At 40.6% G+C, this 27806-nt stretch overlaps 2 protein-coding genes across 11 annotated transcripts in view; one reads left to right on the top strand and one right to left on the bottom strand.

The window, feature by feature from the left end:
• Nucleotides 1–432: 432 nt before the first annotated feature.
• Nucleotides 433–8911, bottom strand: c3h3orf85 (chromosome 3 C3orf85 homolog). The gene is made up of 4 exons (XM_062974875.1): nt 8756–8911; nt 6893–7014; nt 3403–3488; nt 433–600 (listed from the first exon to the last, which is right to left on the bottom strand). The coding sequence occupies exons 1-4, from the start codon at nt 8802–8804 to the stop codon at nt 474–476; spliced, it is 384 nt and encodes a 127-aa protein (XP_062830945.1). The 5' UTR covers nt 8805–8911; the 3' UTR covers nt 433–473.
• Nucleotides 8912–13667: 4756 nt separating this feature from the next.
• Nucleotides 13668–27806, top strand: part of morc1 (MORC family CW-type zinc finger 1) — an 86273-nt gene continuing 72134 nt past the window's right edge. For 6 of the 10 annotated variants that reach the window (XM_008107781.3, XM_008107779.3, XM_062974872.1 and 3 more), the window contains exons 1-6: nt 13668–13809; nt 15513–15566; nt 16871–16905; nt 20142–20210; nt 25606–25693; nt 26897–27005. In XM_008107781.3, the coding sequence (XP_008105988.2) occupies nt 13739–13809; nt 15513–15566; nt 16871–16905; nt 20142–20210; nt 25606–25693; nt 26897–27005 (426 nt within the window). In that variant the 5' untranslated portion in view covers nt 13668–13738. Of the gene's footprint in view, nt 13810–15512; nt 15567–16870; nt 16906–20141; nt 20211–25605; nt 25694–26896; nt 27006–27806 lie in introns of those variants that run through there. The other 4 variants (XM_062974873.1, XM_008107782.3, XM_008107784.3 and 1 more) reach the window with 3 other exon arrangements.

Raw genomic sequence — 27806 nt, 5'->3', positions numbered from 1 at the left:
CTGAGTTAACAGAATACAAGCTACTTTTACCCTTTCAGCAATTAAAGGAAGCTGAGGACAGTGGGAAGAAAAAAGAAACAGGGGCATTTTAATAACAGCTGAAATAGTGGGAAGACAGTTGATTAGTTAGTACCAAATCAGAACAGTTTGAGGTTTTAGGGGAGGCAATGAAACTAGAATCACTTTCCGGTCCTCCACTTTAGCATAGGAAAGTTCATGGGCCTGCAGTTGGACATTCTTAAAATACAGAATATAGGATTATACACCAAAAAAAGTTAGGTTAAAAACCCATGCTGCCAGCCATGAACTAGTTTAAACAACAGGAATTCGAAGAGCATGCACAGATCCTCTCTTGATGATCCTATGGAATGAGTAAGTTCGATTCAATTGTAAACTGTAGTTAAAATGTAAATAAAGATAAAAGCCGTTCAGTTGGAGCAGAAAACATTCGAAGACAGTTTATTTGATAAACATCAGCGCTTTGGCCAGAATGGACAAGGTTGAATTTCCAATGGCTCAGGCGATATCACATGTCTTCTCTGCCGCTTAAGTCCTGCTTCAGATTGGTGTAACATATCCATGTAAGAGCTAATGTGCTTCCTGTGAATCAAGAGAACAATTATTTTTGTCAGTATCCTTCTCATATACAGTAGTCTCATTTATCCAACCTTCGCTTAAACAACGTTCTGTATTATCCAACACAGTTTGCCTTTTAGTAGTCGATGTTTCTCTAGTCAATTTTTCAATACATTGCGAAGTTTTGGTGCGAAATTTGTAAATACCGTAATTATTACATAACATTATTGTGTATTGAACTGCTTTTTCTGTCCATTTGTTGTAAAACATGATATTTTTGTACTTAATTTGTAATAGGCTTTTCCTTAATCCCTCCTTATTATCCAACATTTCCGCTTATCAAACATTCTGATGGCCCGTTTATGTTGGATAAGTGAGACTCTACTGTATTGTGGAATGGCATAACTGAACAGCTCTGTCTGCTCTGTATTTTTGCAATCTGCATGAAGTTACCATGAGCCAGTGAAAGCCAAAATCTTGTCAGATACATAATGCTTAAGTTGTTTCATTTCTGCTAGCTGCATACCCTCAAACATTTCAAAGATAAAAATGGGGGCATATGTGAATAAGCAAGGTCAGGATGGCAAAGAGGAAAGACAGGCAAGCCAGGAGAGGCTGCAATAGTTTGCTTTTGCCTGAGCCTACTGGGAAGGGCAAGATTTACACATACACACACTCCTAATTTAGTTGAGTGCAGACTACTTTTGCACTTTGAAATCATTGAACTAATCTCAGGATAAAAGATGGGCGGGGAGAGAAGAGGAAAATTGGGGAAATACGCTGAAAACATGAGATAACACAAGATTACTGCAATTAGGACTCTCTGCTAATTGGAACAGTTGCAGGTTTATGGTCATGATATCAGGTAAGCTTCTATGTGGCTGTAAAGCCCATTAGGGGCTCTGCTTTCAAGAGAAGTCCCCACAGGTTTGCCTGTCTACTTTTTGGTCCAAAGCTTGAATGCATTACTAATGTGCACTACATCTCCCTTTTTTTGCACTGATTCTGGGAGTGGAAGCCCTCAGACAGGAAAATTCTGAAGCTCTGTATTTCAATGAGTCTGGAGGTGACAAGATGAAGTCACTCAAACAACATGTAGCCCCAACACCAAATGCTGTTTGAGCAGGATTTACAAAGTGCACATTACAAATAATACATGCTTTGAATCTTTAGGAATATAGGCCGCTCCCTGAGTTGCAAACATTCGACTTACAAATGACTCATAGTTAAGAACAGGGGTGCGAGAACAGAGAAGTGAGAGAAAGTTAGTCCTTGCAAGGGAAATTCACTCCTGGAAGAATTGTTGTGGGGAAAAAGTGTCTCCACTGAAGATTTTTCATCAATCTTTGTTAACACAACAAGCACAATTTTTCAAAATCCAATCCTCACAGGGACAGAAAATGAGGCGAAATTTTCTGAACAGGGGTACAGACAGAAAAACACCATAGGGGTTTTAACCCTTCTCTAGGCTATCCAAAAGAATTGTGTGTGTGTGTGTATGTATGTATGTATATATGACTTGCATACAAATTTAACTTAAGAACAAACCTACAGAACCTAGCTTGTTCTTAACTTGGGGGACTGCCTATACAGTGTTTGAAAAGTACAATCCTATATCAATTTCCCTAAGAATAATAAATCCAATTGATCATAGGATCTCATCAGATGGAGGGCCTTAAGCTGGGGAAAATTGGGGAAAACCATCTCTCCATGCCCCGCATCGCCTTCACCGCCCCCTTCCCCATCCCATGGGGGGAAAATCACCGCTCAGCTTCCCCTCCGCCCCACTTTCCCCGGCTTGTCCTATGCGAACATGGGAAGCCTCCCGTGTTATCAAGGCTCTGTTATAGGACACTGCCAGTACACTGGGAGGACAGAGCCCTGCCAGAAGTAGCTGTACGTTGTCTGATAGGATCCAGCAGGCTCCATCCTGCCAGTGTTCTGGAATCATCCTATGTGATGAGGTCCCTACTGTGACTCATCTGAACAGGAGTGTTTACAAATATAGTTTAGGAAATTGTTCGATACAGATACTTCCAACAGTTGGTTCCCAAAATAGACCCTTCTGTCACTACTTTTCTTGTCATGCCTGCTGTCATTTTCAGACTCTTTAACAGATCAGTCATATAACTAAGCTAGTTCAGGAGTAAACGGGGGACGAGCACCATTCCAGGGCTGTGAGACAATCTGTGCTGCTGGTCATACATATAACTGTGCCATACATATATACTCCACATCCCTTGCACCATCCTCTAATCATAGAATTAGAGGACGGCACAAGGCCAATTCAACTTTCTGCCATGCAGGAATCCACAATCAAAGGACTCCCGACTAAAGGAGGAAGAGGAGATAATAAAAATGTTTTAATTATTTCTCCCCCTTTATCCTAGGATCTCAGGGTAGCATTGAAAATAGTCTTAATCCTTTCAACAACAACAAAAAAACCATAAATAATTTGAACCAGTTAAGAATACATGACACACAACAACCCATATTAAAAAGAACAGTTAAAGCCACCTCAAATTTATGACAGTTTAAAACCATATGCATATATACTTCAAAATAAATTAGCCCTTAAAGATTTTAATAAAACACCATAATTTAGCTTGGTGCTGGAAAGAAAGCAATGTTAGCACCAATATTGAAGTTTTTGAAACAGAAGCTTATTAGTCATGTATCGGGAGTGCTTTCGTTGTGTATTCCTGCAATGCAAGGGTTTGAACAGCATGATCTTTGTGGTCTCTTCCAACTCTGTGAGTGAAAGTGAAACAATAGTACTATAACTGTGTAGTGTGATAGGCCCCTTTGTCTTTCCATGTGACTTACTTGGCTGTGTTGGTATCAAATGGAAACAATTCAGGACTCATGTAATACTGTACTGACTTCTTCAGTGCAGTCCAGGCTTCACTAACCTGTGGAGAACAGGAAACTTGTTAAAAAACGGGGGTATGGGAATACAGTAGAGTCTCGCTTATCCAAGCTAAACGGGCCGGCAGAAGCTTGGATAAGCAAATAACTTGGATAATAAGGAGGGATTAAAGAAAAGCCTATTAAACATCAAATTAGGTTATGATTTTACCAATTAAGCACCAAAACATCATGTTATACAACAAATTTGACAGAAAAAGTAGTTCAATACGCAGTAATGTTATGTTGTAATTACTGTATCTACGAATTTAGCACCAAAATATCACGATATATTGAAAACATTGACTACAAAAATGGCTTGGATAATCCAGAAGCTTGGATAAGTGAGACTCTACTGTAATATTGTTATTTTAAATTAGAGCATGCAAAATGCTAATATGCTTAATAGTGGTATCTATAAGTTGTATTAAGATGTTAAACATATGTATACGTCTTTGTAAAGATACAATCTACTTCCCCATCATAGATATCGGTTCTTTGTTGTCACATTTTTGGAAAAATTGTTAATTGCATATTCTGATAATTCAAATTATAATAATAAAAAGGAAACTTGTTCAAGACAACATTTATGAGTAATCCCCACTGCAAGAGTAGTTTAAAAGTATGGATTGTATAGCATCACTTAAAAGCAATGAACCATTGTGGTGTAGGAATTAGGGTGGGACCAGGGTTGGACTAGAAGGGTATCTCCACAATAGAATTAATGCAGTTTCATACCACTTCAATTGCCATTACTCAATCCTATGGCCTCATGGGATGTTGGGTTTCATCAGGGACCAACAGTCTTTGGCAGAGAAGGCCGAAGAGCTTGTAAATCTACAACTCCCATGATTGTATAGCATTAATGTGATGGCACGCTGGGGTTAAAAGGAAAACTATAATGTCTGGCTATACCTGGTGGCTATTGGTATACCCTCTGATGTACTTCAGTTCTTTAAAATAAAGACTCTTGAGGCAAGATAAAGTTAACCAAATAAGTTTACTGGAAACAAAAGGCAAAGTTAACTTCAGTCAGGGTTCTTGAAAGGCAAATCAAAATAATGTATTACAAAGATGAAGTTTGTTGATTGAACTTAGTTACACTGGTAATAAATACTTGACTATATTCGTATAATATGAGGTAAAATACTTGACTATAATGGTGGTAAGTCACTTGGTAAAATACTCGGCTATTGAAGGTAGAATAATAGACTATATTGTTGGTAAATACTTGGCTATAGATATAATATAGAACTAAGATGGTAAAGTACAGAAGTATGGTGAAGTACACTAAGCTATATTGGCAAAATACTATTTTGGTGGTAAAATACTGGACTTTGCTATGGTAAATTCTGGACTATGATAACTATATGGTAAGGTACTCTAAGCTATGTTGGTAAAATACGTGCTAAGGATACCTGTCTGGCAGGGCCGGCCGGAGATATTTTTTAATGGGAAGCGGGGGTGCTGAAAAGCGCCCCCGCCACCGGCCCCGCCTCCTGCGCCCTGGCCCCGCCCAGCGTGCCCTGGCCCCGCCTCCCACGCTGTGTGGGAGGCGGGGCCAGGGCGATTCATGAGGGGGGCGGGGCCAGAGTTGGCCCCGCCCCCCTGCCCAGCGTGCCCTGGCCCCGCCTCCCACGCAACGTGGGAGGCGGGGCCAGGGCACGCTGGGCGGGGGGGCGGGGCCAGAGCTGGCCCCGCCTCCCACGCTACTCCCGCTTGCCCGTCTGGCCTTTTCTAGCAGGCCAGACTGCAGCGGAGGTCCCTCCAGGCCGCAATCGCGGCCTGGAGGGACCTCCGCTGCAGTCTGGCCTGCTAGAAAAGGCCAGACGGGCAAGCGGGGGTAGCGGGGGAGGCGGGGCCAACTCTGGCCCCCCCGCCCAGCGTGCCTTGGCCCCGCCTCCCACGCAACGTGGGAGGCGGGGCCAGGGCACGCTGGGCAGGGGGGCGGGGCCAGAGCTGGCTCCGCCTCCCACGCTACTCCCGCTCGCCCGTCTGGCCTTTTCTAGCAGGCCAGACTGCAGCGGAGGTCCCTGTAGGCCACGATTGCGGCCTGCAGGGACCTCCGCTGCAGTCTGGCCAGCTAGAAAAGGCCAGACGGGCCAGGGCGCACTGGGCAGGAGGCGGGGCACCGTCAGGGCGGTGCCCCGCCTCCCGCCCAGCCTGACGGCGCCCCCCCGGGCCTGCGCCCGAGGCGGCGGCGTCAGGTGCCTCAATAGTGGGGCCGGCCCTGCTGTCTGGATTGCCAAGGCCACGGAACTCAGACAATTTCTGGCCTTCTCATCTAAATCTCTGACACAGAATAGAAAGAAGGGAAAAGCCTTTCAGGCAAGCTCTGAGGCAAAAAGGCTAAACCACCTGAGCCAGGCCTCTATGGGGGGTTTTAAGTGCCACCTCTATAACTAAGTACAAATGGAAAAGTCCACACCATAGGGAGAACTAAACAAGGAAATGAAGCAGAGGAGGAAAAAGCTAGGCCGAGACATCACAATTGAGCCATGGCAGTAAATTGTGTCGAACTGCATTCATTCTACCCTAGGACTACAGGAAACTCCAGTTTGATCTTATCATGGGACGCTATTAGATCAATGGTTCTCAACCTGTGGCTCCCCAGGTGTTTTGGTCTACAACTCCCAGAAATCCCAGCCAGCTTACCAACTGTTAGGATTTCTGGGAGTTGAAGGCCAAAACATCTGGGGACCCACAGGTTGAGAACCACTGCATTAGATGGTCTTGGGCAAGTAAGATACTTTCAACCTTAAAGAAAGGCAATGTCAAACCGCCTATCAATAAATCCTACCAAGAAAACCCCATGATAGTTTCAGTGTAGAATTAAAGCAGATATGCCATGCAATTAATTCCCATGGTTCAATACTATGAAATCATGAGAGTTGTAGGTTTTCAAGATTTTCCCCTTCTTTGCCAAAGAGTGCTGTTGTCTCACTGAACTACAAATCCAGGAATCTACGGCACTGAGTCATGGCAGTTAAAGTGGTGTCAAACTGCATTAAGTCTACAATGTTGATGCATCCAAACACATGTATAAGTCAAAGGACTTCATATTCATTAAGGTAAAGGTTTTCCCCTGACGTTCAGTCCAGTCATGTCTGACTCTGGGGTGTGGTGCTCATCTCCATTTCTAAGCCGAAGAGCCGGCGTTGTCCGTAGACACCTCCAAGGTCATGTGGCCAGTATGACTGCATGGAGCACCGTTGCCTTCCCGCTGGAGCGATACCTATTGATCTACTCACATTGGCATGTTCATTAGTCACTTAAAAATAAACTTTATTGAATGTCTGGAATGGTCTTTCAGCCCAATGAATCCCTGGCAAAGAAAGGTGAATCTTTTATCTCTCAATCACACTAGTTATCTCAAAACTCTACTGTGGGATCTTAAATGAATCAATACCTTTTCGGCCAACGTATTCTGGCCGCTAGTTAGTTGCAAATAGTCGAAATAAGGTGCTTGTCTCTTGAGTCCTAAAAACTGATTGGCTTCTTCTTCAGAGGCAAAAGGAAGACCCAGGACTCCTGCAAGGCAAATGGTGAGAATGATAGATGTGTAGAATACACACATTTTAAAAACTGCAATGCTTCATGTCCACTCATGTGATGGTAAGATGTTCGCTTTTATCCATGGACATGTTTAACATTGGTAGTTGGCAAGCCACAAGTGTTTCAATCAGGATATTAAAATGAACTGAAAGCAATAGATTGTGAAGATCATGTACCGCATGAAGGAAATATCACTCCCAGTGCAAAGAGACAAAAGATGAGGGTTTTTTTATTCATTGGATAGTTCCCATAGAGGGGCCAAATGTGTTTAGATATTACTGAAACTTGCAATTTCTTTGATACGGACTAAGGATTTATGAGACCACGGTTTACATCCTTACTTTGCCACTGGATGATCTAGGGCAAGTTATAACCTCTCAGAGTTCACCTACACTGTAGAAGTAATGCAATTTGGTGCCACTTTAACTGCCATGGCTCAAAGGAATCCTGGGAATTGTAGTTTTACAAGATCTTTAGTTTTCTCTGCCAAAGAGTGCTTTTTGCATGACAGAGCTACAATTTTCAGGATTCCATAACATTGAGTCATGGCAGTTCAGGTGGTGTCAGAGAACATTGATTCTGCAGTGTACATGCACTTTCAGCCCCAGAAGAAGACAATAGTGTAGCCTTTCTGAACAAATCTGGCCAAAAAATCATATTAAATATTTATCTTAGAATTTCCATCATTGGAAATCACTTTCAAGCACAACACTACAACATTTAACATTTTGTCCTAATGTTTGTAAAATGAACATGAACAAGAAGTGAAACATCCCAACTAGAACCTATTTTCTACACAAAAGTTACAATTCAGTTTATCTTGCTCCTGCCAATCATTGTCGATCATTGCTCAACTAACTCAGGCCATATCCCAGATTTAGACACTTAGGCCCCTTCCACACCGCTGCATGTTGAACTGAATTATATGGCAGCGTGGACTCAGATAATCCAGTTCAAAGCAGATATTGTGAATTATCTGTCTTGATATTCTGGGCTATATAGCTATGACCTCCATGGACCCTTCTATAATCTGGATTATATGGCAGTATATAAGGAGCCCATGACTCAATATGATGGAATCCTGGGATCTGTAGTTTGGTGAGGCACCAGGATGTTTTGGCATGGAAGGCTAAAGGCCTTGTAGAACTGCAACTCCCATGATTTCATAGCATTGAGTCATGGCAATTCAAGTGGTATTGAATTGCATTAATTCTGCAGTGTAAATGTATTCTATGTGAAAATGTGAGACCCCTTCTACGCTGCCATATAAAATCCAGATTATTTGCTTTGAACTGGATCATATAATCCAATGCATATAATCCAATTCAAAACAGATAATGTATATTACCAATTAATACAATCAATATCACATAGAACTCTGCATTATATCAAGATAGATTGGTAGAACCTTTTCTTCTGAGTGATGATCCTGCTATAGTTTAGAAAAGTTGCCTTTTTAAACTACCATTCCCAGTATCCCCCATCTGATTGGAGCATTCTGAGAATGGCAATCATAAAAAGTAATCTTCAATAGACCACAAATTACATGCCACTGAAATTGCATCCAGCAAGACTTAAGTGCATTGCACCGTATGTTCTGTTGTAGACTGGGGCAGCCACTTGCTTATAGATTACTTAACCAAAACGTTATCTGTATCAACTTAATAACAAATGTAAGTATGTATAACTAGTAGAAAACAGGCCCAAAAAAGCTTACCTTTCAACACTACAGCACACAAAACAAGGTGGAATATTGTCATAGCCATGATGCGGATTTGGTGGGAAAACGTTGCAGGGCACAACAGCAAAAATTGCTATCTTTTTGTACTTTAGGTTCCCTTTGCTTCATAAATGATTTACTACGTCCAACTTGCAGGTAGAGGGCACAGTCCACCATTGCATGACAGGTTTCATCGACCTCTGTCTACCCTTTGGACTTTTGACAAGGACGTTTTGATGCATGCCAGAAAAAATGTTTTGCCTTCCAAGGAACAGATGTTTAACTTACTCAGTTGTGATCATGTAAAATATCAAATATGCCCCTGTATTTGGCAGCACAAATTATGAGGTGATACTTCCTTATACTGCAAACTGTTTTCCTGAGAACACACAGGGTGCATCTGCATTGTAGAATTAATGTGGTTTAACACCACTTTAATTGCCATGGTCAATGCTATGAGTCATGGGAGTTGTACTTTGGTGAAGCACCAGCCCTCTTTGGAAGAGGAGCCTAAAAGCAACTCATATGATTAAATAAGCCATGGAACGTTAAAGTGGTGTCAGGCTGCTCCAGATCTACAGTATAGATGTACTCACATAGAAAAAGTAAATAAATAAATATTTTTAAGATGTAATTAATCAATGCACTGCTTTTTTAAAACATAAATAAAATTATATTCAAGGCAATAGAAAATACTGACAAATGTCCATGTAGACATGCAAACAGAGAGAGAATGGGTGCATCTACACTGCAGAATTAATGCAGTTTAACACCACTTTAACTGCCATGGCTCAATGCTATGGAATCCTTGGATTTGTACTTTGGTGAGGCACTAACCCTCTTTGGCAGAGAAGACAAACTACTTTGGCCGCATCTAAGGGAAAGGTAAAGCTTCTCCCCTGACATCAAGTCTATTCGTGTCCAACTCTAGGGGCCGGCGTTGTCCATAGAGCCGGTGTTGTCCGTAGACACCTCCAAGGTCATGTGGCCGGCATGACTTCATGGAGCGCTGTTACTTTCCTGCCAGAGCAGTACCTATTGATCTATTCACATTTGCATGTTTTCAAACTGCTAAATTGGAAGAAGCTGGGGCTATCATCATTAGCTCACCCCGCTCTCTGGATTCGAACCACCAACCTTTCGATCTGCAAGTTCAGCAGCTCAGTGGTTTAACCCACTTCACCACGAGGGGCTCCCATCTACACTGCAATATAAAATCCAGATTATCTGCTTTGAACTGGGGCCCCTTCCACACAGATGTATAAAATCCACATTGAACTTGATTATATGGCAGTGTGGACTCAGATAGTTCAGTTCAAAGATGATATTGTGTTGATATTCTGGGTTCTATGGTTGTGTGGAAGGGCCCAATATTGCATGGCAGTGTAGACTAATATGATCCAGTTCAAAGCAGATAATCTGGATTTTATATGGCAGTATACAAGAGTCCTGAGTCGATACTGCCAGATAATCTGGGATAAGAAGATAATCTGGGATTAGATCCTGGGATATAGGGCAGTGTAGCTCAAGCCTTAGAGTTGAATTGTTTGGTACAGCTCGTCTGAGGCCCCTTCTACACTGCCATATAACCCACATTATCTGCTTTGAACTGGATTATATGAGTCTACACTGTCATATAATCCAGTTCAAAGCAGATAATCTGGATTTTATATGGTAGTATAGATGGGGCCTCATATAATCCAGTTTTATTATTATTAAATTTGATATGTTAATTATTTTGTTTTATGTTATCAAGTATGTTTTTATGGCTGTAAGCCGCTCCAAGTCCTATGTTGGGAGATGGGGCAGGGTATAAATAAAGTTTATTGTTATTATTTTATTATGACACAGCAAACAAGATAGATATGCTGGATTTTGTATCACAAAATCACAAGTTGAACACTTCCCAAGTGTCTAGGACTGTGTGATGTATTTTCGGATGATGCGTGCAGATCCCAATAGGGTGGCCTTTTGCAGTTGGCAGATCGTGATTTTGTCAATGTCTATTGTTTCCAAATGCCAGCTGAGATCTTTTGGCACGGCACCCAATGTGCCGATCACCACCAGGACCACCTGCACTGGTTTCTGACAGAGTCTTTCTCAAGTTCAATCTTGAGGTCCTGATTATTGTTATTATTATTATTATTATTATTATTCTAAGCAGATAATGTAGATTGTCTGCTTTGATAATCTGGATCATATGGCAGTGTAGATCCAGCCCATGTTACCAAATTCAACATAAGTTTTTCATGCATGTTTTATTGCCCAGTGACCATATGCTTGAGGCCCCTTCCGCACTGTCCTTATATCCCAGGATCTGATCCTAGATTATCTGTATATCCCCGGTTATCTGGCAGTGGGGACTCATATAATCTAGGGCCCTTCCAGACAATCCATACTGCCAGATAAATAAAAAACCTGGGATCAGAACCTGGGCTATAGGGCAGTATGGAAGAGCCCTAACTCTGACCTGATGGATTTCCAATCATTGTTTGGTCCTACTAGATTGCTCTGTTTGGTTTTGAATAAAAAGAGAGTTAAAATCAAAACATAATTTAAGGCCCTTCTACCAGTCATATAACCCAGAATATCAAGAAAGATAATCCACAATATCTGCACTGAACTGGGTTATCTGAGTCCACACTGCCATATAAACAATTTCAGTGTGGATTTTATGCAGCTGTGTGGAAAGGCCCTAAAAGACAGATCAACTAATATCACAAGTTCTTTCTTGGACAATTCAAACAATAGGGGAAATGATTTGTTTTCAGGGGGCACTTTCAGAAAGGAAACAAAGATTTTTCAGAGAAAGACCTCATATCATTTAAGTTACATCCAATCAGTTTAATAACTGCCAAAAATTGGAGAAAATTAGATAATGTATCAATCTAGAATTGGTTAAAAAAGTTATAGGCTATAAGCCTATCAGAAAAATTAATATATACGAGTAACAAAAGGAGAAATAGAAAAGACGTCTTTGACATCAAACAGAAACCGTTTGGTAGTTATAAATGTCAAAACAATGGCAAATTTGAACAACCAATGATCAAGTGAAATGCTGAATTAACAATCAGATATGTACCATTATTATAATATGGCATGGAAAAAAGATGCAAGTGTTATTGAAGGCTTTCATGACCAGAATCACTGGGTTGCTGTGAGTTTTCCGGTCTGTATGGCCATGCTCCAGAAGCATCCTCTCCTCAGGTATGGCAGGCATCCTCAGAGGTTGTGAGGTCTGTTGGAAACTAGGCAAGTGGAGTTTATATATCTGTGGAAGGTCCAGGGTGGGAGAAAAAACTCTTGTCTGCCTGAGGCAAGTGTGAATGTTGCAATTGGCCAGCTTGATTAGCATTGAATAGCCTTGCAGCTTCAAAGCCTGGCTGCGTGGTGGAATCCTTTGTTGGGGGGGGGGGAGGGGTTGTGTGTGTTAAATGGCCCTGATCATTGCTTTTCTGGAATTCCCCTATATTTTGAGTGTTGTTCTTTATTTACTGTCCTGATTTTTGAGGGTTTTTTAAAATACTGGTAGCCAAATTTTCATCATTTTCATGGTTTCCTCCTTTCTATTGAAATTGTCCACGTGCTAGTGGATTTCAGTGGCTTCTCTGTGTAGTCTGACATGATAGTTGTTAGAGTGGTCCAGCATTTCTGTCTTCTCAAATAATATACTGTGTCCAGGTTGGTTCATCTAGTGCTCTTGCAGCCAGGCTTTGAAGCTGCAAGGCTATTCAATTCATATGTGGGGTCTTGTTGGGACTTTATACCAATATTTATCTGTTTTTTGAAGGCATTGAATGTATGCCGTTGTTTGTTGGATTCTGCCCTGAGTCCCTTTGGGGAGATAGGGCAGAACAGAAATAAAGTTTTATTATTATTTTATCATGACACAGCAAACAAGATACATATGCTGGATTTCGTATCACAAAATCACAAGTCGAACACTTCCCAAGTGTCTAGGACTGTGTGATGTATTTTTGGATGATGCGTGCAGATCCCAGTAGGGTGGCCTTTTGCAGTTGACAGATCGTGATTGTATCAATGTCTATTGTTTCCAAATGCCGGCTGAGATCTTTTGGCACGGCACCCAGTGTGCCAATCACCACTGGGACCACCTGCACTGGTTTCTGCCAGAGTCTTTGAAGTTCTATTATTGTTAATAATAATAATCAAGGGGGCCAATTGCAACATTCACATGTGCCTCAAACAGACATGTGTTATTTCTCCCATCCGGGACCTTCCACAGATATATAATCCCCACTTGAGTAAGTTTCCAACAAACCTCACAATCTCTGAGGATGCCTGCCATATATGTGGGTGAAACGTCAGGAGAGAATCCTTCTGGAACATAGCCAGACAGCCCAGAAAACTCACAGCAACCCAAAAATGCAAATGTTAAAAGACTTGACAAAATTATATTCTTATGAATGGGATGAGGGTGTGGTGGATTTGATTGTAATGCTGAGATTTGTAGTTTGGTGAGGCGCCAGGACTCTTTGGCAGGGATGGCTCAAGACTTTGTAAAACTACAACTTCCATGATTCTATTGTATTGAGCCACAGCAGTCTAATTGGGGGGGGGGGGGGGGTCAAGCGACATTAATTATCCAGTGTTGATACGCCCAGTGAGGACAAAGGGCCCTTCCACACAGCCCTATATCCCAGAATATCAAGGCAGAAAATGCCACATCTGCTTAGAACTGGAATCTATGGCAGTGTGGACTCAGATAGCCCAGTTCAAAGCAGATATTGTGGGATTTTCTGCCTTGGTATTCTGGGATATAAAGCTGTGTGAAAGGGCCCAAACATAAAATTGTTATTTGAGATGGCATTTCCAACCCCGATGAGGTCAGGATGATCATGGGTATTCTTCGTTTCCTCTAGCTTCCCTTGAAGCATTCCCGCTCGCGAGCACCAGGGGGCGCTGTGGGACTGGCTATTCGGGCGAGGCAGGCGCACGTGGCGGGGTCCCACCGCAGAGATGGCCGAAGCGAAGGGCTACCTCTCTCTTTGCAGGGCGGAGTTGTGCCTGGAATTCCTGCACGCCAACTCGTGAGTGGAACAAAACTAGGCCGCGTCCACACTAGTAGGGAATAAATGCGCTTTGGCACCATTTTAAGTGCTATAGTTGACTGCTATGTAGTCATGGGAGTTGTAGTTTGGTCAGAAACCAGCGCTCTTTGGCAGAATAGGCGAAACCATAACCGCACGACGCCATAATATAGAGCCATGGTAGTTAAATATTAATGGAATTGGACCCCATGGCTCAATACTATGGAACCTTGGGAGTTCCAGTTTTACAAGGCCTTTAGTCGTCTCTGCTGGTGCCTCACCAAACTACAAGTAGGATCCCATACTCATGAGCCATGGCAGTAAAAGTGATAGTGACCTGCGTTAATTCTGCAGTGTAAATGCATCCTCCTTCTCTCTTGCTGGATGCATGTCTACACGGACATTTATCCCAGAAGACATGCAACAACATGAAACAATCAGGGACAGCTAACACCTCCAAACAAAGGATTCTTCCAGACAGGAAGAAGCCAGGCCTTGAGGCCACAGGGCCATCAAATGCTAATCAATGTGGCCAATTGAAACATTCACACCTGCCTCCAACAGATAAGTGTTCTTTCTCCCACCCTGGACCTTACACAGATATATAAACCCCCCTTGCCAAGATTCCAACATACTTCACAACCTCTGAGGATGCCTGCCACAGATGTAGGCGAAATGTCAGGAGAGAAAACTTCCGAAACATGGCCATACAGCCCGAAAGATTCATCAACCCAGACATGCATTTGGTTCAAGGCTTTGACCAGAGGAACAGTACTAGCCTGGGTTGCTGTGAGTTTTCCAGGCTGTACGGCCATGTTCCAGAAGCATCCTCTCCTGATGTTTCGCCTGCATCTATGGCAGGCATACTCAGAGGTTGTGAGGTCTGTTGGAAATTAGACAGGTCAGGTTTATATATCTCTGGAAGTTGTCGAAGGCTTTCATGGCCGGGATCACAGGGTTGTATGTCTTTCGGGCTGTGTGGCCATGTTCCAGAAGCATTCTCTCCTGACGTTTCGCCCACATCTATGGCAGGCATCCTCAGAGGTTGCCTGCCATAGATGTGGGCGAAACGTCAGGAGAGAATGCTTCTGGAACATGGCCACACAGCCCGAAAGACATACAACAACCCTATCTCTGGAAGGTTTGGGGTGGGTGAAAGAACTCTTGTCTGTTTGAGGCAGGTGTGAATGTTTCAAGTAGCCGCCTTGATTAGCATTGAATAGCCTTTCAGCTTCAAGGTCTGGCTGTTTACTGCCTGGCGGAACCCTTTGTTAGCTGGCCCTGATTGATTCATGTCTTGATTCAATGGCTTCTCTGTGTAGACTGCCATATGGTAGACTACTCAAAAATCAGGACAGTAAATAAAGTACACCATTCAGAAAACAGAGGCATCACAGACATGAATCAATCAGGGCCAGTTAACACCTCCCAACAAAGGACCCCCCCAAGACAGTTAGCAGACTGACCTTAAAGCTGAAAGCTTAACAAAGACCTAGTCCATATTAAAAGTGGCTAAGGCTGCAGTCCAATAAACCTTGGAGGAACAGAAGATGCCTTAAAAGACATCTACATCCAGCCACTTTCTACAAATGCATTAACTAGTATTTAAAATTCGAGGTTTTTTTGTATACATTTTGTTGTGCTGTTAGTATTTTGGACTTCTTTGTTTAAAACAGCCCCAATGTCTCCTTGTATCTTTTTAGCACAACCCATGACTTCCTCTTTGGAGCCATTGCAGAACTTATTGACAATTCCCGGTACGTATTCCCCATTTATGAGCTGGATTTTATGCAAGTTACAGAACTGTATGGACTAGATTTATCTAGGTAATGGAAACAAATGTCTTTTGTTCTGTTCTATAGACACAAAAGATGCATCAACGTACAATGTAGAATTAGTGTAGTTTGACCCTATTTTAACTGTCATAGCCCAATAATATGGAATCATGGGAGTTATAGTTTTACACTGTTTTTAACTTCTGCCAAAGAATCCTTGTATCTCACCTTACAACTCCATTGTTCCACAGCATTGAGCCATGGCAGTTAAAGGTCAAACTGCATTAATTCTACAGCATAGATGCACCCAAAGACACAGCTCAAATACTTACTCCTGCCTTATTCCTGTTTTTCCTTCAATAGTATGTCCTTCGGTATTACATGAATTTCTGCTGATTTAAGTTTGATGTGAGTTGCAATCTGGAGAGCCACACATTTCTCCCCTGTGGACCAGAATCATTCACTCACTTATTATTGCTTCATCACATTATTTTGGATCAAACTGCAAGTAGAACGTGACCTTTGAGACTGAGAGAATTAGATAAGCAAAATACTGTATTTAAAATCTCTTGATTTTTTTTTCAATTCCTTGATTTTTATCCCAGTGATATATTCATGTATTACTTTGTCTGTACAAGTTAAGTATCCCTTATCCAAAATGCTTATGGGCAGAAGTGTTTATCTTGGAAGTGGGATACAAGTCTATGCACACAATTAATTTATGTTTCATATGCATCTTATGCACATGACCTAAACATGACTTTATGCAATATTTCTGAAACAATTGTCCAGGAAACAATGTTTGTGTACTGAACATTGTAAAGCAGAAGTGTCACTGTCTCACCACACATGTGGACAGTTTCATATTTTGAAGTATTTTTGATTTCAGAATTCTAGATAAGAGACGCTCAACCTGTATTGCTTTAAAATTTGAAGACTAGCCTTGAAAGAATTATCCAGCCCTCCAGCTGTTGTTTAACTACTGTATAATTGCCTGTATAGCTAATGATTATGCTGTGAGATGCAATCCAACAACATCTGGAGGGCTACATGATTTCCTTCTGCTTTGAAATGACTTATAGACATTGAGTTTTCGTGTATGTGAAATCCTGTTAGGTGCTACAAGATCACTTTGCATACGGATCCAGAGTAAAAGAGCTATGAATTTGGATTCTGTCTTTTTAATCATATGTAAAGTGGCTTGTTCTTATAAGTGTATTATTATTATTATTATTACCACAGTGTTTTATTTTTATCTATATCTGTATTTAAACTATGTTTTTCAGAGATGCTGGTGCAACCAGATTGGATATACTTACTGGTGAGTTCTATTTAAATGGGAATTTTGAAAGCGTCTTTGTTTGAGCGTATTAATTGTCCAGTTTATTTGCTTGCTTTGCAAAGAAATGACACATTTATTCCTATGTGAAAATGTTCCAGTGGACAGCTGTGACAGAAGTAGATTTTGACCTTTTTGTTAAAGTCTGTAGAGAAATGCACCCAAATAGATGTCAGTGATGTTTCTGTCTTGTATGGCAGTGAACCTGTCAACGTAGCCGAAGGTAGTGGCACAAAGAGAGCTTTATAATGCACTCCCTGTAAAAAGAAATCAGCTATGGCGCTGGCCCAATTCCAGGCATGCAAATGGTACAAATCCTCAAGTGTCCATTGGCTTCACTAATTGGCTGCTTGGATCTTACATAACAGGCCACTGTTCATTAGCTGTGAGGAAGAGGCTGCCCTTTGCCCTTTCATTAATTCCCTTTCATTAATGCCCTTTCATCAAGTGACTTCAGAATGGTAACAAGTAAAAAAAAATAGATATTAACAAATAAAATTTGCCGTGAAATGGTACAGTGTGTTAAGGATTTCAGGCAGCCAAATAGGAATGTCCTCTTTTGGGATACTCCATTATCTTCTCCTAACCCACTTCTCTATTTTCCCTAACAATCAGTCAATATTCCCTGCCCATTCAATCCTCATGAGTTTGCTTCGGGGGTGTCCCTTATCCTCACCTTTAGGATTTTTTCCTTAATATTGCTTATGCTTCTTAAGACCTTGGAATTTTCCCAGCTTGCTGATGTATCTTGTTTATGTGTGTGTGCATGGTGCTATGCCATTTTGAAAGAAATATAATTAATTATGAACTAACAGTAAATATCATATAGGATATTTCAAGGCTACTGAATCCTGATTTCAAAGAACTAGAGCAGACCTTCTTAAGCTTTTTTTTTTTTTACTTGTGACCACTTTTTGCCTGGTAATTTTTTCGTGACCTTATCCACCCAAGAAATTTTTACATAGGTATATAAAATAGGTATAAACAAATATTTACCAATAGTAAACCAGCATTTGTGAGGTTTTCTAAATAGGCTGATTTTCCTTTTTACTGCTGAAGCAATTTCTGCAGAGTCTACTATAAACACTGCATGTTGTTGCTAACAGATTTCTGAAAATCTCTAGGTTGTGTTCAGAAACCTTTTACTATTGCCAACATTTTTGTGACCTCAACCTTGAGCTAAGGGGGGGTGACCCCATTTGGGGTTGGGGCCCACAGTTTAAGAAGCAGTGAATTAGCGTATAAAAGCCCACTAGTCGATAATTACATGCCAATGGAATTTAAAATTGTCCCTATGACAAAAGGAGGGAGGGAATAATGGAGGTCATACTGTTAACTTGATTTCAAATGCCTTTCCCAACCTGTTTTCCTCAGCTGATTTGGGCTGCAAAGCCCATCTTCACAGTCATTGTCCATGATTAATGTGGCTGATGGGAGTAGTAGTCCAAAATACCCAGAGAATACCAGTTTGGTGAAGACTGGTTTCTGCACACATCCAATTGGCATCTTCAGTATAAGGAATCAATCAAGAACTCTTTGTTTTGCAGGGTACCTAATAATGTGCATCAGAACGTATGCCACTTGAGGTGTCCGTATGTAGGCTCTGCTCAAACAGTAGAGGGACGTAGCTTCAGTTGACCTATGGTTTCATTTGTACCCATGTAAATACCTGCATTCCTAAGTATGTTTTCTCAGATGTACCCAGAGTTCTGTAGCCTGGTTGCCAGTTTATTGCAGTCTGCTAAGTTGGCATAGTGCCCTTACTTCATTTCCCCGTGGCTGAAAAAGACCCAGAATGGAGACCTGCAACCCAGAAGTCTCCAAAAGGCATTTGTCTTTGATTTAAGGCTATTGGAAGGCTGGGCTTTTTGGTGAAAGCTTGAAATAGCTTTTGCAAAAACTGGAAATGGCTGGACAGTCAGTCTTAGCATATTGTGGAATCAGCCCTTTAAAAGATCAGATTAGATAATGAGTTTGCATTTCTTTGATATTATAATCACATTAAATTTTCTTTCTTGTCAGAAAGCAACTGTATATAAAAAGAAACACAAAGAGGAAAAGGAGATAAAAGAAATATTGGTACTAACTAATTAGCATGGCAGAATAAATTGGGAGATAGCTTTTGGAAGAAAGCCAGGTGTAGGACAGAGAGAGACAGAGAAGAATCAAAGAAAGGGACATCAGTGACCCAGAGAATATCAATCTAGGTGAAAAGGAAGGTCAGTAAGGCGGATCAGATAATAGAGGGCCATCTCCATATTTCCTTCTCATACATACATTTATGCACCTTCAATGTGTGTCGAATCACTTCGAACAACTAATGGGATGGGTGGCACAACTAGACCTTCTTGTATGTTTGTCCACCAAGCCATAGAACTTAACTCTCAGATGACAGTGCTATCACCTGCTGTCTATGCTCTCCCTCGTGCACATAGAGACCTGGAACATTCTGGATGAATTGTAGGCTAGAACAGAAATGTTTGCTTTGTAATTTAAGGAGTTATATTAAAGCATGCAAAGTTCACACCATCCCCAGCACAATTTCAGCAAATACTGGTGGCTCACAAGTCAATGACAAAGTGGAATATCATTTTTGTCCAAATTTTAAAGACACCATCCAAGGTGCTGAATTTATTTTTAGAGTAGGCTGAAGCACCTTGGATAGCTCTTTCACTCCCTCTACTGTTCACATTTCAACTTCAGTTCAGAAAGGTCTGCTGCCCATGCCTCAGCTTCTAAGGCTTATCACAGCAAAAAGAGCTTTTTACAAGTCTTATTCCATCTCCTTATTCATTCAGGGAGTAGCGAGTGAGATTTCATGTTGTCTTCATGAATATGCTGCATTTATGCCTATGGTCCTTTTAATCCTTCTTACTGAAAAGTTGGGAAGTTTCTTTAAAAAAAAAACTAATACAATTCCAGTGAAGAACCAAATTAATTAGTTCTTACAATTATACTTTTTAAAACAGTGGCTTTTCTAATATTCAAAAGGAACTGAAAATTTTACTTTTTCAAAAGGCACTTATACAAGTAATTCTATAGCAGAAATAATGGTTATCCAATTTATTACTCTCACACAATAACGTAATTATTGCAAAAAGGAACTACTTACAAGTAACTTATTTGATCATTCCAAGAACTGTTCTCCCATTAAATGTGACTTTCAAAACTTTATAAAGAGCTGTTTATTAATCACTTTTTCTTACTTTGTTTTATAGTGGATAATGATAATCTGCAAGGAGGATTCATGTTGTGCTTTTTGGATGATGGATGTGGCATGACTCCATGTAAGTTAATACCTACACTCATTGAGTATTGGTGTGGTGTACTGCTCGAAATAGTGAGTTAGGACTGGGAAGACAAGCAATAATATCTCCATGCATCCAACTGTGGCTGATGATTTATACGTCAGTAGGGCAATGAATCAAGTTAGGGTTGTAGCCAAGAATTTGAAAGAGCTCTCCATGGTTCTGAACCATGATCCTCAAGTCAATAGGGCCATACCATTTAATCTATATAAAATCTGGAGTGGACTCACCACCTCACTGACATAGATGCCACCATCGTTCACTGCATTTCAGCCATGAAGCCCATTGTGTGCCCTTAGGCTTTTGACTTTTTCATCCTAACTTATTTCACAGGTTTGTTGTGACAAAAAGATGGAGATGATCTTAGATGCTGCCTTGATTCCATTAGTGTAAAAGTAGGTTATCAATGCAATGCATAGCAATCAATAATTGTCAGGCTATGAGTCCCAACAAAGTTACACAAACATGAGTTTGAAAGAATCAAGCCTTGAAATAAATCATGGTATCATCTCTATCTCCCTGCTTGTGTAAAAAGATGCATGATTTATTGTGTACACTGTTCCGATAGAATTTATTGGCTCTCATAATTGTGTGCACATGTATTCATGCATATAACACTGTCAAACAAAGCTAAATGTAGTATAGAAATACGACTGTTTCACATTTTTATTTTCCTGTATAAACCCAATCTCATATAATTTTGGAAGCTGAACTGATTTGAGTTAAATCCAAAGTTTGGTGAGAAACCACCAGACTTCTCTAGAAAGAGCCAGGAAAGAATCCTGCTCAAAACATTGACAAACTTCAACCAGCCAGTTAGGGTTGATTTCCAATTCTTTTATTTTGTTCACAGTTCCTTTAATATCTTCCTGCTTATCACTATCCCTCCTGAACTGTGAGGCCCAGAACTAGGCACAGTATCTTAGGTGAGATCTGACCAAAGCAGAATAGTGTAGTTAGAGCTGGTTTGTTGATAACAAAGCCAGATGCCTTTATTCTTTTACTCTTCTTGCAGAAAATATCAAGAAGAGTGCTTCTATTTTAGAATAGATCACTGCCAGTTCCAATTTCTCCTTCCAATTTACTTCATAATTTTGGCCTAAGGCAATAATTTTTCTCTAAGACTGCCTCATTCATGCCACCTTGAGCTTCTTCAAATATACTGTATATACTTGAGTATAAGCCTAGTTTTTCAGCCCTTTTTAGGGCTGAAAATGCCCCCCTAAGCTTATACTCGAGTGAGGGTTCTGGCCATATTCGGGTTGGCTTATACCTGAGTATATAGGTAATCAGAGTTGGACAGTCTTATCTTATTAAAGTCTTATTATTATCTTAAATTGCAGTATTAAATATGTTAATAATCAAGAACATTTAACCTACTGATGCCTCAATTAAGGTAATTTTATTGGTATCTATTTTTATTTTTATTTTTGAAATTTACCAGTAGCTGCTGCATTTCCCACCCTCATCTCATACTCGAAGTCAATAAGTTTTCCCAGGTTTTTTGTGGTAAAATTGGGTGCCTTGGCTTATATTCGGGTTGGTTTATATGACATCTCCCCAAATCCATTGTCATTGTCTGCATTGATCTTCTGGGAGTTGATGTCCCACTTCTGGGAGTTGATGTCTGGACTCCCAGAAACCCAGTGTATTAATTGTTTCCCCCACTTGCTGTTGTCACAATGCCAGACCAAAAAAACCCCTTGCTACTTTTTACATAGAATGGACCTGAGCATCATTTTAAAACACCAGACTGCCAGAGTTATCACCAGTTGACTGCTCCATTGTAGTGTCCATTTGTTTCATCTGTTCCCCTCCCCTGGAAACCTCTTCCTGCAGTGAAAGTTAACTTGGCACAAAATGTTCTTTTGCTTCATCTAATTGCCTCCTTCTGCCAGGAGATCAGATTCCCTTCCCTGCTTTTTTGGTGTTAAGTACAAACAGCTTATAGGGCAAGATGGGATCATAGCTGCTTCAATCTGGAGCCAAGAAGATAACTGCGGAACCTGTCTCCTAGAGCTTAGGTTAACCAGTGCTTAAAATAAACTCTTCCCAGAATGTGTGTATCAGGTGTTCTCAGAATCCCCACCGTGCGAAATGAATTGGGTGTGCCAGCTTCCTTCTCTGAAGGGTGGCATTGCACAGGCAGCAGGGGTCTGCAGGTGGGTCTTGGGGTTTTGTTAACATTAAGAACAAACAATTAAAGCATATACAAGCAAGATGAAGACTCGGGCTGGCTATCTTTAGCAGCTTGGGCTTGAGGGGGGGTGGCTCTATTTCAAGCTTGCCAGACAGCTGCCTCCTAAGCAGAACATCTTAACTGCTTCTGGTTGCTCTGGGTGTGACTGGATGTCATGGTGACACCTGGCCTAATCTGACTTGTGCTAAATAGCTACAAAGTACAGGGACGGGATTTAAAATACAGCCTGAACAAATGTGGTATGTGTATGTGGCAGAGAGTGAGCTCTTCCACTGTACTTTCTTGTCCTCTCCTTTTTTTAAAGCTGGGCTCCTGTTTTGTTCCCACCAGGAGACAATATCTTTTAAAAGCTGTGTCAGGGGGAAAAACAATCCCTTGCTAACCACAAATTTTACATTTTAAATCCTGCTCTGAGATTCAGGAGTGTCCCCAAAGTAGTTCAGGCAATACTCTTGCAGAACATTCTGACATCAGCCACAACATCAGCATGATTCATCTACTTATATTCCAATGTGAGGCATGCTGTCATCTGCTAGCAGTGCACTTCCATGCTCTTCATGAGCAAACAGGTCAGCTTTTTCCCTACACTAAGGAACAAGTGGGTGGATACAAATCTTTCATCAGAAAGAACAAGGCATGTTGTTCTTTCTTGCTCAGAGCATTCAGGGACTAGTCCAGCCACCTAGAAAACTATGTTGGGCTCTCATTTTGAACAAAGTCATTGGTGTTCTGGAACAAGTGACCTTCAAAAGGAGATTGCAAAATTATAGATAATTTGTCAAGAGGATCGCTCATATTTCTTGTGGCCTGAATTGAGATAACTAATTTTTATCTCATTATGGTTGCAAATTGGCTTATGATATCTGTATTATTTTCAATACTGAAAATGATTACTGTTGTAACTTTATACACATGTGAGTTTAGTGTAATAATTCAGTCTATATATATTTAAAAACATTTGCTTACATTTTACACACAAAAACATTCACAAAGAGAGATATATCAGTTCAAGCATGCCAATACTACTGGCCAATTCAGAATAATACGCAACACATCTGACAACATATACTAATTCATGAGCACTTCTGCCATATAAATGTCCAGAAATGTTTGATGACACATTGAGACTAACGTGCTTAAAATCCTGCTATTATACAATGGTGTTAACATCATTAATCTTCATTTCAACAGATTTTATTTTAAAAGCCTAGACGCCACAGCAAAGATGTATCTACAATATGATACTCCACATGTTGCTGTCCCCCTATCCAATCCCTAAAGCCTTTGAAAATGAGTCATGTTTCCAGAATGACAGGTGTCTGTGGTATTGTTGAATGGGGCACTGCAAGATAATGTGACCAGCAAGTGATGCTGTGATGAGTAATTGGGGCAGGTATCTGTATGGGTCACTGCTTCTGCTCCCAACCGTTATCACTTGCTGGTGGAGGGAGCTGATCACATCAACATGCTGCTCAGCAGCAATACTCCAGATTTCTGGCTAGCTTTTATAGCAGATTTCATGGTTATTTGTAATCAAGGTAAAATTGTGCCATGATCACAAATGAGAAATATAGAGCCATTCAAAAAGGCCAGAAGCAGCATCATGATGGAGAGAGTAGAGGAGGTGCTTGCTTTAGAGGTAGACTAAACCTTTTACTTTCGCCATGATAGCCATTAAAAAAAGATAATTCCCTTCTTGGCAATAAATAAGGTATAGTACTTACATTGACCTGTGAATAAGCTGGCCCATGTTTTTGAGGTTGATTTTTCTAAACTTAAATTCCTAGACTTAAACACAAGTTTATACAGCATCTGATTGCCATATTATGGCTATAGGTACATTTACACTGTAGAATCATGATCTCAATGCTGTGGAATCTTGGGAGCTGTAGTTTGTTGAGGTCCTGTGTTCCCCTGAAAATAGGACACTGTCATACATTTATTTTTCCTCAAGAAGACACACTATGGCTTGTTTTCAGGGGATGTCTTATTTTTATTAAGTATGGTACAACAGTCTACATTTATTCAAACAATTAAGTCTTCTTTTGGAACATCTTCATAACTCTCCAAACCCGGAATTTCATTCTGAATTTCTTGTGACTGCATTTCCTTTAGAACCATTGGCAATAGAGCAATAGAGCTGACATTAAATGAGAAGCTCTTATTCATGTAACCTGCTTGGAGTGCATTGGCAACAACACTGTCAGTGATTTTATCCCTTTTTGATAGGGCTGCATGCACCTCTGCAGTCACCTCCTAGATAGCAGCTGTAACATGATGAGGCAGATGAAAAGGGCTGCCTGTCTTCTTTATCACTCCGTGCCCATACGCTGCATAGCCACGCCTATCACTCTGTCTTATTTTCGGGATATAGAGTGGCAGCACTCTTTAACAGAGAAGGCTAAATACTTTGGAAAGCTACAACTCCCATGATTCCGTAACATCAAATGATGGCAGTAAAAGTGGTATCAAACTGCCTTAATTTTACAGTTTACGCTACAACCGATGAGAAAATGTTGTGAGATTTGGGTTCCAAATCCATTTCAGCATCTTTGGTGTATACATACTTCATGGAGATGGGAGCGATTGTTTCGGTACTAAAACAATATTGGCTACGTTTCATTATTGGTCTTTCCTACTGAGACTGTGGACTGCAGTTTTGTTTGTTTCTTCGAGGTTGTGTAGGTTAGATTTAACATATAGCTGCTCCCTACCACTTAATAGCCCCCTATAAACTGATAACAGTTAGTGGACGCAGGATGGTTTCAGGATTTGCAAGATTAAAACATTTAGGGTTCTTGGCTTAGAAAAAAGACAATGTTATAAAGTGGGTCAAGAGAGAAGCCTATACAATTATGGTGACGTGGAGAAAGTCAGTAGGAAGTCGTTTTTTACCTCCTCCTGGGGCCCAGGGTTATCCAACAAAGCTTTGTTTGATATCCGCAGCCCACCATATGTAATAAAAAGGTGTAATAATATTGCTTACTTATAGATATTATTATAGGGAATTAGACAAGATAGACAATATATGCAAATTACTTTGATTCCTTTAGAATACTGTATACTGCAAATGCGAAAGTGTGAGTTTTTAAAATCCTATAGTTTTATTTTATGTAATTGTAAGTAACTATAACAACAGCCTTAGATAGAAACTTTGTTGTTAATCTGTTACAGGGGAAGCTACAGATCTTATTTATTTTGGGAGATCTTCAAAGCGGTTCAACCCTACAATGATTGGACACTATGGCAATGGCCTTAAATCGTAAGCATTCTTTATACGTTCTGTTTGTATAGCTTGCAGTCCTTTAGGTATTTTTCAAATTTAAAATCTTAACACCCTGAATGACAAGGAAAAAGATTTTGTACTCCTCACTTGGTGCTTAATGGGAAATTGTTCCCTTGTGCTACTTGTAAATGATGATGTGGGATGTCTTATTTATTGATGTATTAAATTTGTATTCCCCTTTTGCACTAAACGGTCTCAAAACAGCAATGAAATACACATACAATAAAAAATAAAATTCAGAAGGAAAAAATCACAAAAGCAAGGCAGGTAAAACAGATTAGGACAGCCAATAAAATAGGTTAAGCAAATTGTATAGTTTCCGCTTTGTACTGCTACAGCAGACTCACCCACAATGCCTTCATTTGAGGTGAGAACATATATTTATAGATGAGCCTTAACACCTGGCCTTAAATTTTGGCAATCTTAGAACAACACAATCATAACTCCTGACCCCCAAACCCTCGTCTCAATATGATATTTACTGATGATACCTATGATGATACCGGGCTGTGGCGCAGACTGGAAAGCAAGCCAGCTGCAACAAATCAACAAATCACTCTGACCAAGAAGTCATGAGTTCGAGGCCAGCCCGGTGCCTGCGTCTTGTCTCTGTCTCTGTCTCTATTCTGTGTCATGGCATTGAATGTTTGCCTTTATGTGTGCAATGTGATCTGCCCTGAGTCCCCTTCGGGGTGAGAAGGGCAGAATATAAATGCTGTAAATAAATAAAATAAATAAATTCTTAAAATGCGGTCACTATTGCCCACTTTTGGTCTAAAACTATTTAGCTGCTTGTGATTCCTTTATTTTATCACTTTTAAACTTATTTATTATGCAATGCTTTTGGCATTAAATAAATACATAAATAACTTATTCTTACAGTATTAGTTATGATTTGTCATGCATTACTTCTGAAATCTGTAACTTAGTGGTATTGGGATTTAATGACATTAAATTAAATAAATGAATGAATAAAATTGACCAATTTATAGTGTCCATAGTAAATGAATTTGTAAAAAGGAACAGCATTAGAGAAATCTAGATGGGTCTTGCATAGGAATCGTTTACAGAAATTTGGAGCAGCATCAGGAATTCCTTCTAGCAATGTATCATAACTATCTTAACAAGCTGACAATGCACTTATTTTAAGAATGGACATATCCTCTGTCTTTATTGCAGAGGCTCTATGCGTTTAGGGAAAGACTTCATATTATTCACCAAGAAAGAGAATACAATGACGTGCCTTCTTTTCTCTCAGACTTTCTGTGAAATGGAAAGTCTCAATGAGGTATGTCTGCTTATTATGATTTTTTAAACCCTTAATGTAACCTTCAACATGATTCAGCAGAGTTTTGAAAAACTACTCTATGTAGTCTACACACACCTGCAAAAAAATATCTGCAGAAATTGTGGATTCTGGATATTGAAGCCCAAAAAGTCAGTATTCTAAGTTCTACTTTTATCAATTAATGATAACTAATGCTTAATAGGTACTACTTCTGTGTTTTCCCATCACTACTTCTTCTCTTTTTTTATCACAGATAAACGTAGAAAAGCTACACAGTGCTATTTGTTTGGCAGTATCATATATTAGAAAAACCCACATGAAAGAAGAAGCAGGACACAATAAATTATTCTTTATTATTATTATCATATTTAATATTCTAATGCGTACCTTTTTTGGATAAAAGGCCCAACCAAAATTGGGTTGCACATTAGATTGGCAAAACAGCCCTCTCTGCTTGCCAAGGCTGGTTTTGTTGGGGGGGGGGGGGGGCGGCAAGCCAGGGCAAAGGAGGCCGCCTCCACCACCGCCTCCTCTTCCTCCACTTTGGGGTCTGTGGCTAGCCAGAGAGTCGGCCCTGATGAGGCAATGGCCTCAGCAAGAGAAGAAGGGAGGTAGGAAGGTGGCTGGAGCACCTTCGCGGGCCATTAGCCCAAGGCCCCAGCAGCCTTCACCTCTTCGTCCTTGGCTCCTGGGGCTGCTTTCTGTTTTGCTGGCTTGCCGCAGGCCCCAGGAGCCAAGGACGAAGTGGTGAAGGCTGCCGCGGGCAGGAGGGGGAACACCAGCAGCCTCCTTGGCTCCTGG

Source organism: Anolis carolinensis, chromosome 3 (assembly GCF_035594765.1).
Source record: "Anolis carolinensis isolate JA03-04 chromosome 3, rAnoCar3.1.pri, whole genome shotgun sequence".
Classification (NCBI taxonomy): domain Eukaryota; kingdom Metazoa; phylum Chordata; class Lepidosauria; order Squamata; family Dactyloidae; genus Anolis; species Anolis carolinensis.
This window is presented reverse-complemented; position numbering and strand designations above follow the sequence as displayed.

Bases quoted from the DNA above. Each gene is read 5' to 3' on its own strand.
- c3h3orf85 (XM_062974875.1), bottom strand. From the start codon at position 8,804: ATGGCTATGACAATATTCCACCTTGTTTTGTGTGCTGTAGTGTTGAAA. The intron at 7,015-8,755 runs GTAAGCTTTTTT...TTTGCCTTGCAG, and splicing joins GTGTGCTGTAGTGTTGAAAG to GAGTCCTGGGTCTTCCTTTT. The intron at 3,489-6,892 runs GTATTGATTCAT...TGTTCTCCACAG, and splicing joins AGAATACGTTGGCCGAAAAG to GTTAGTGAAGCCTGGACTGC.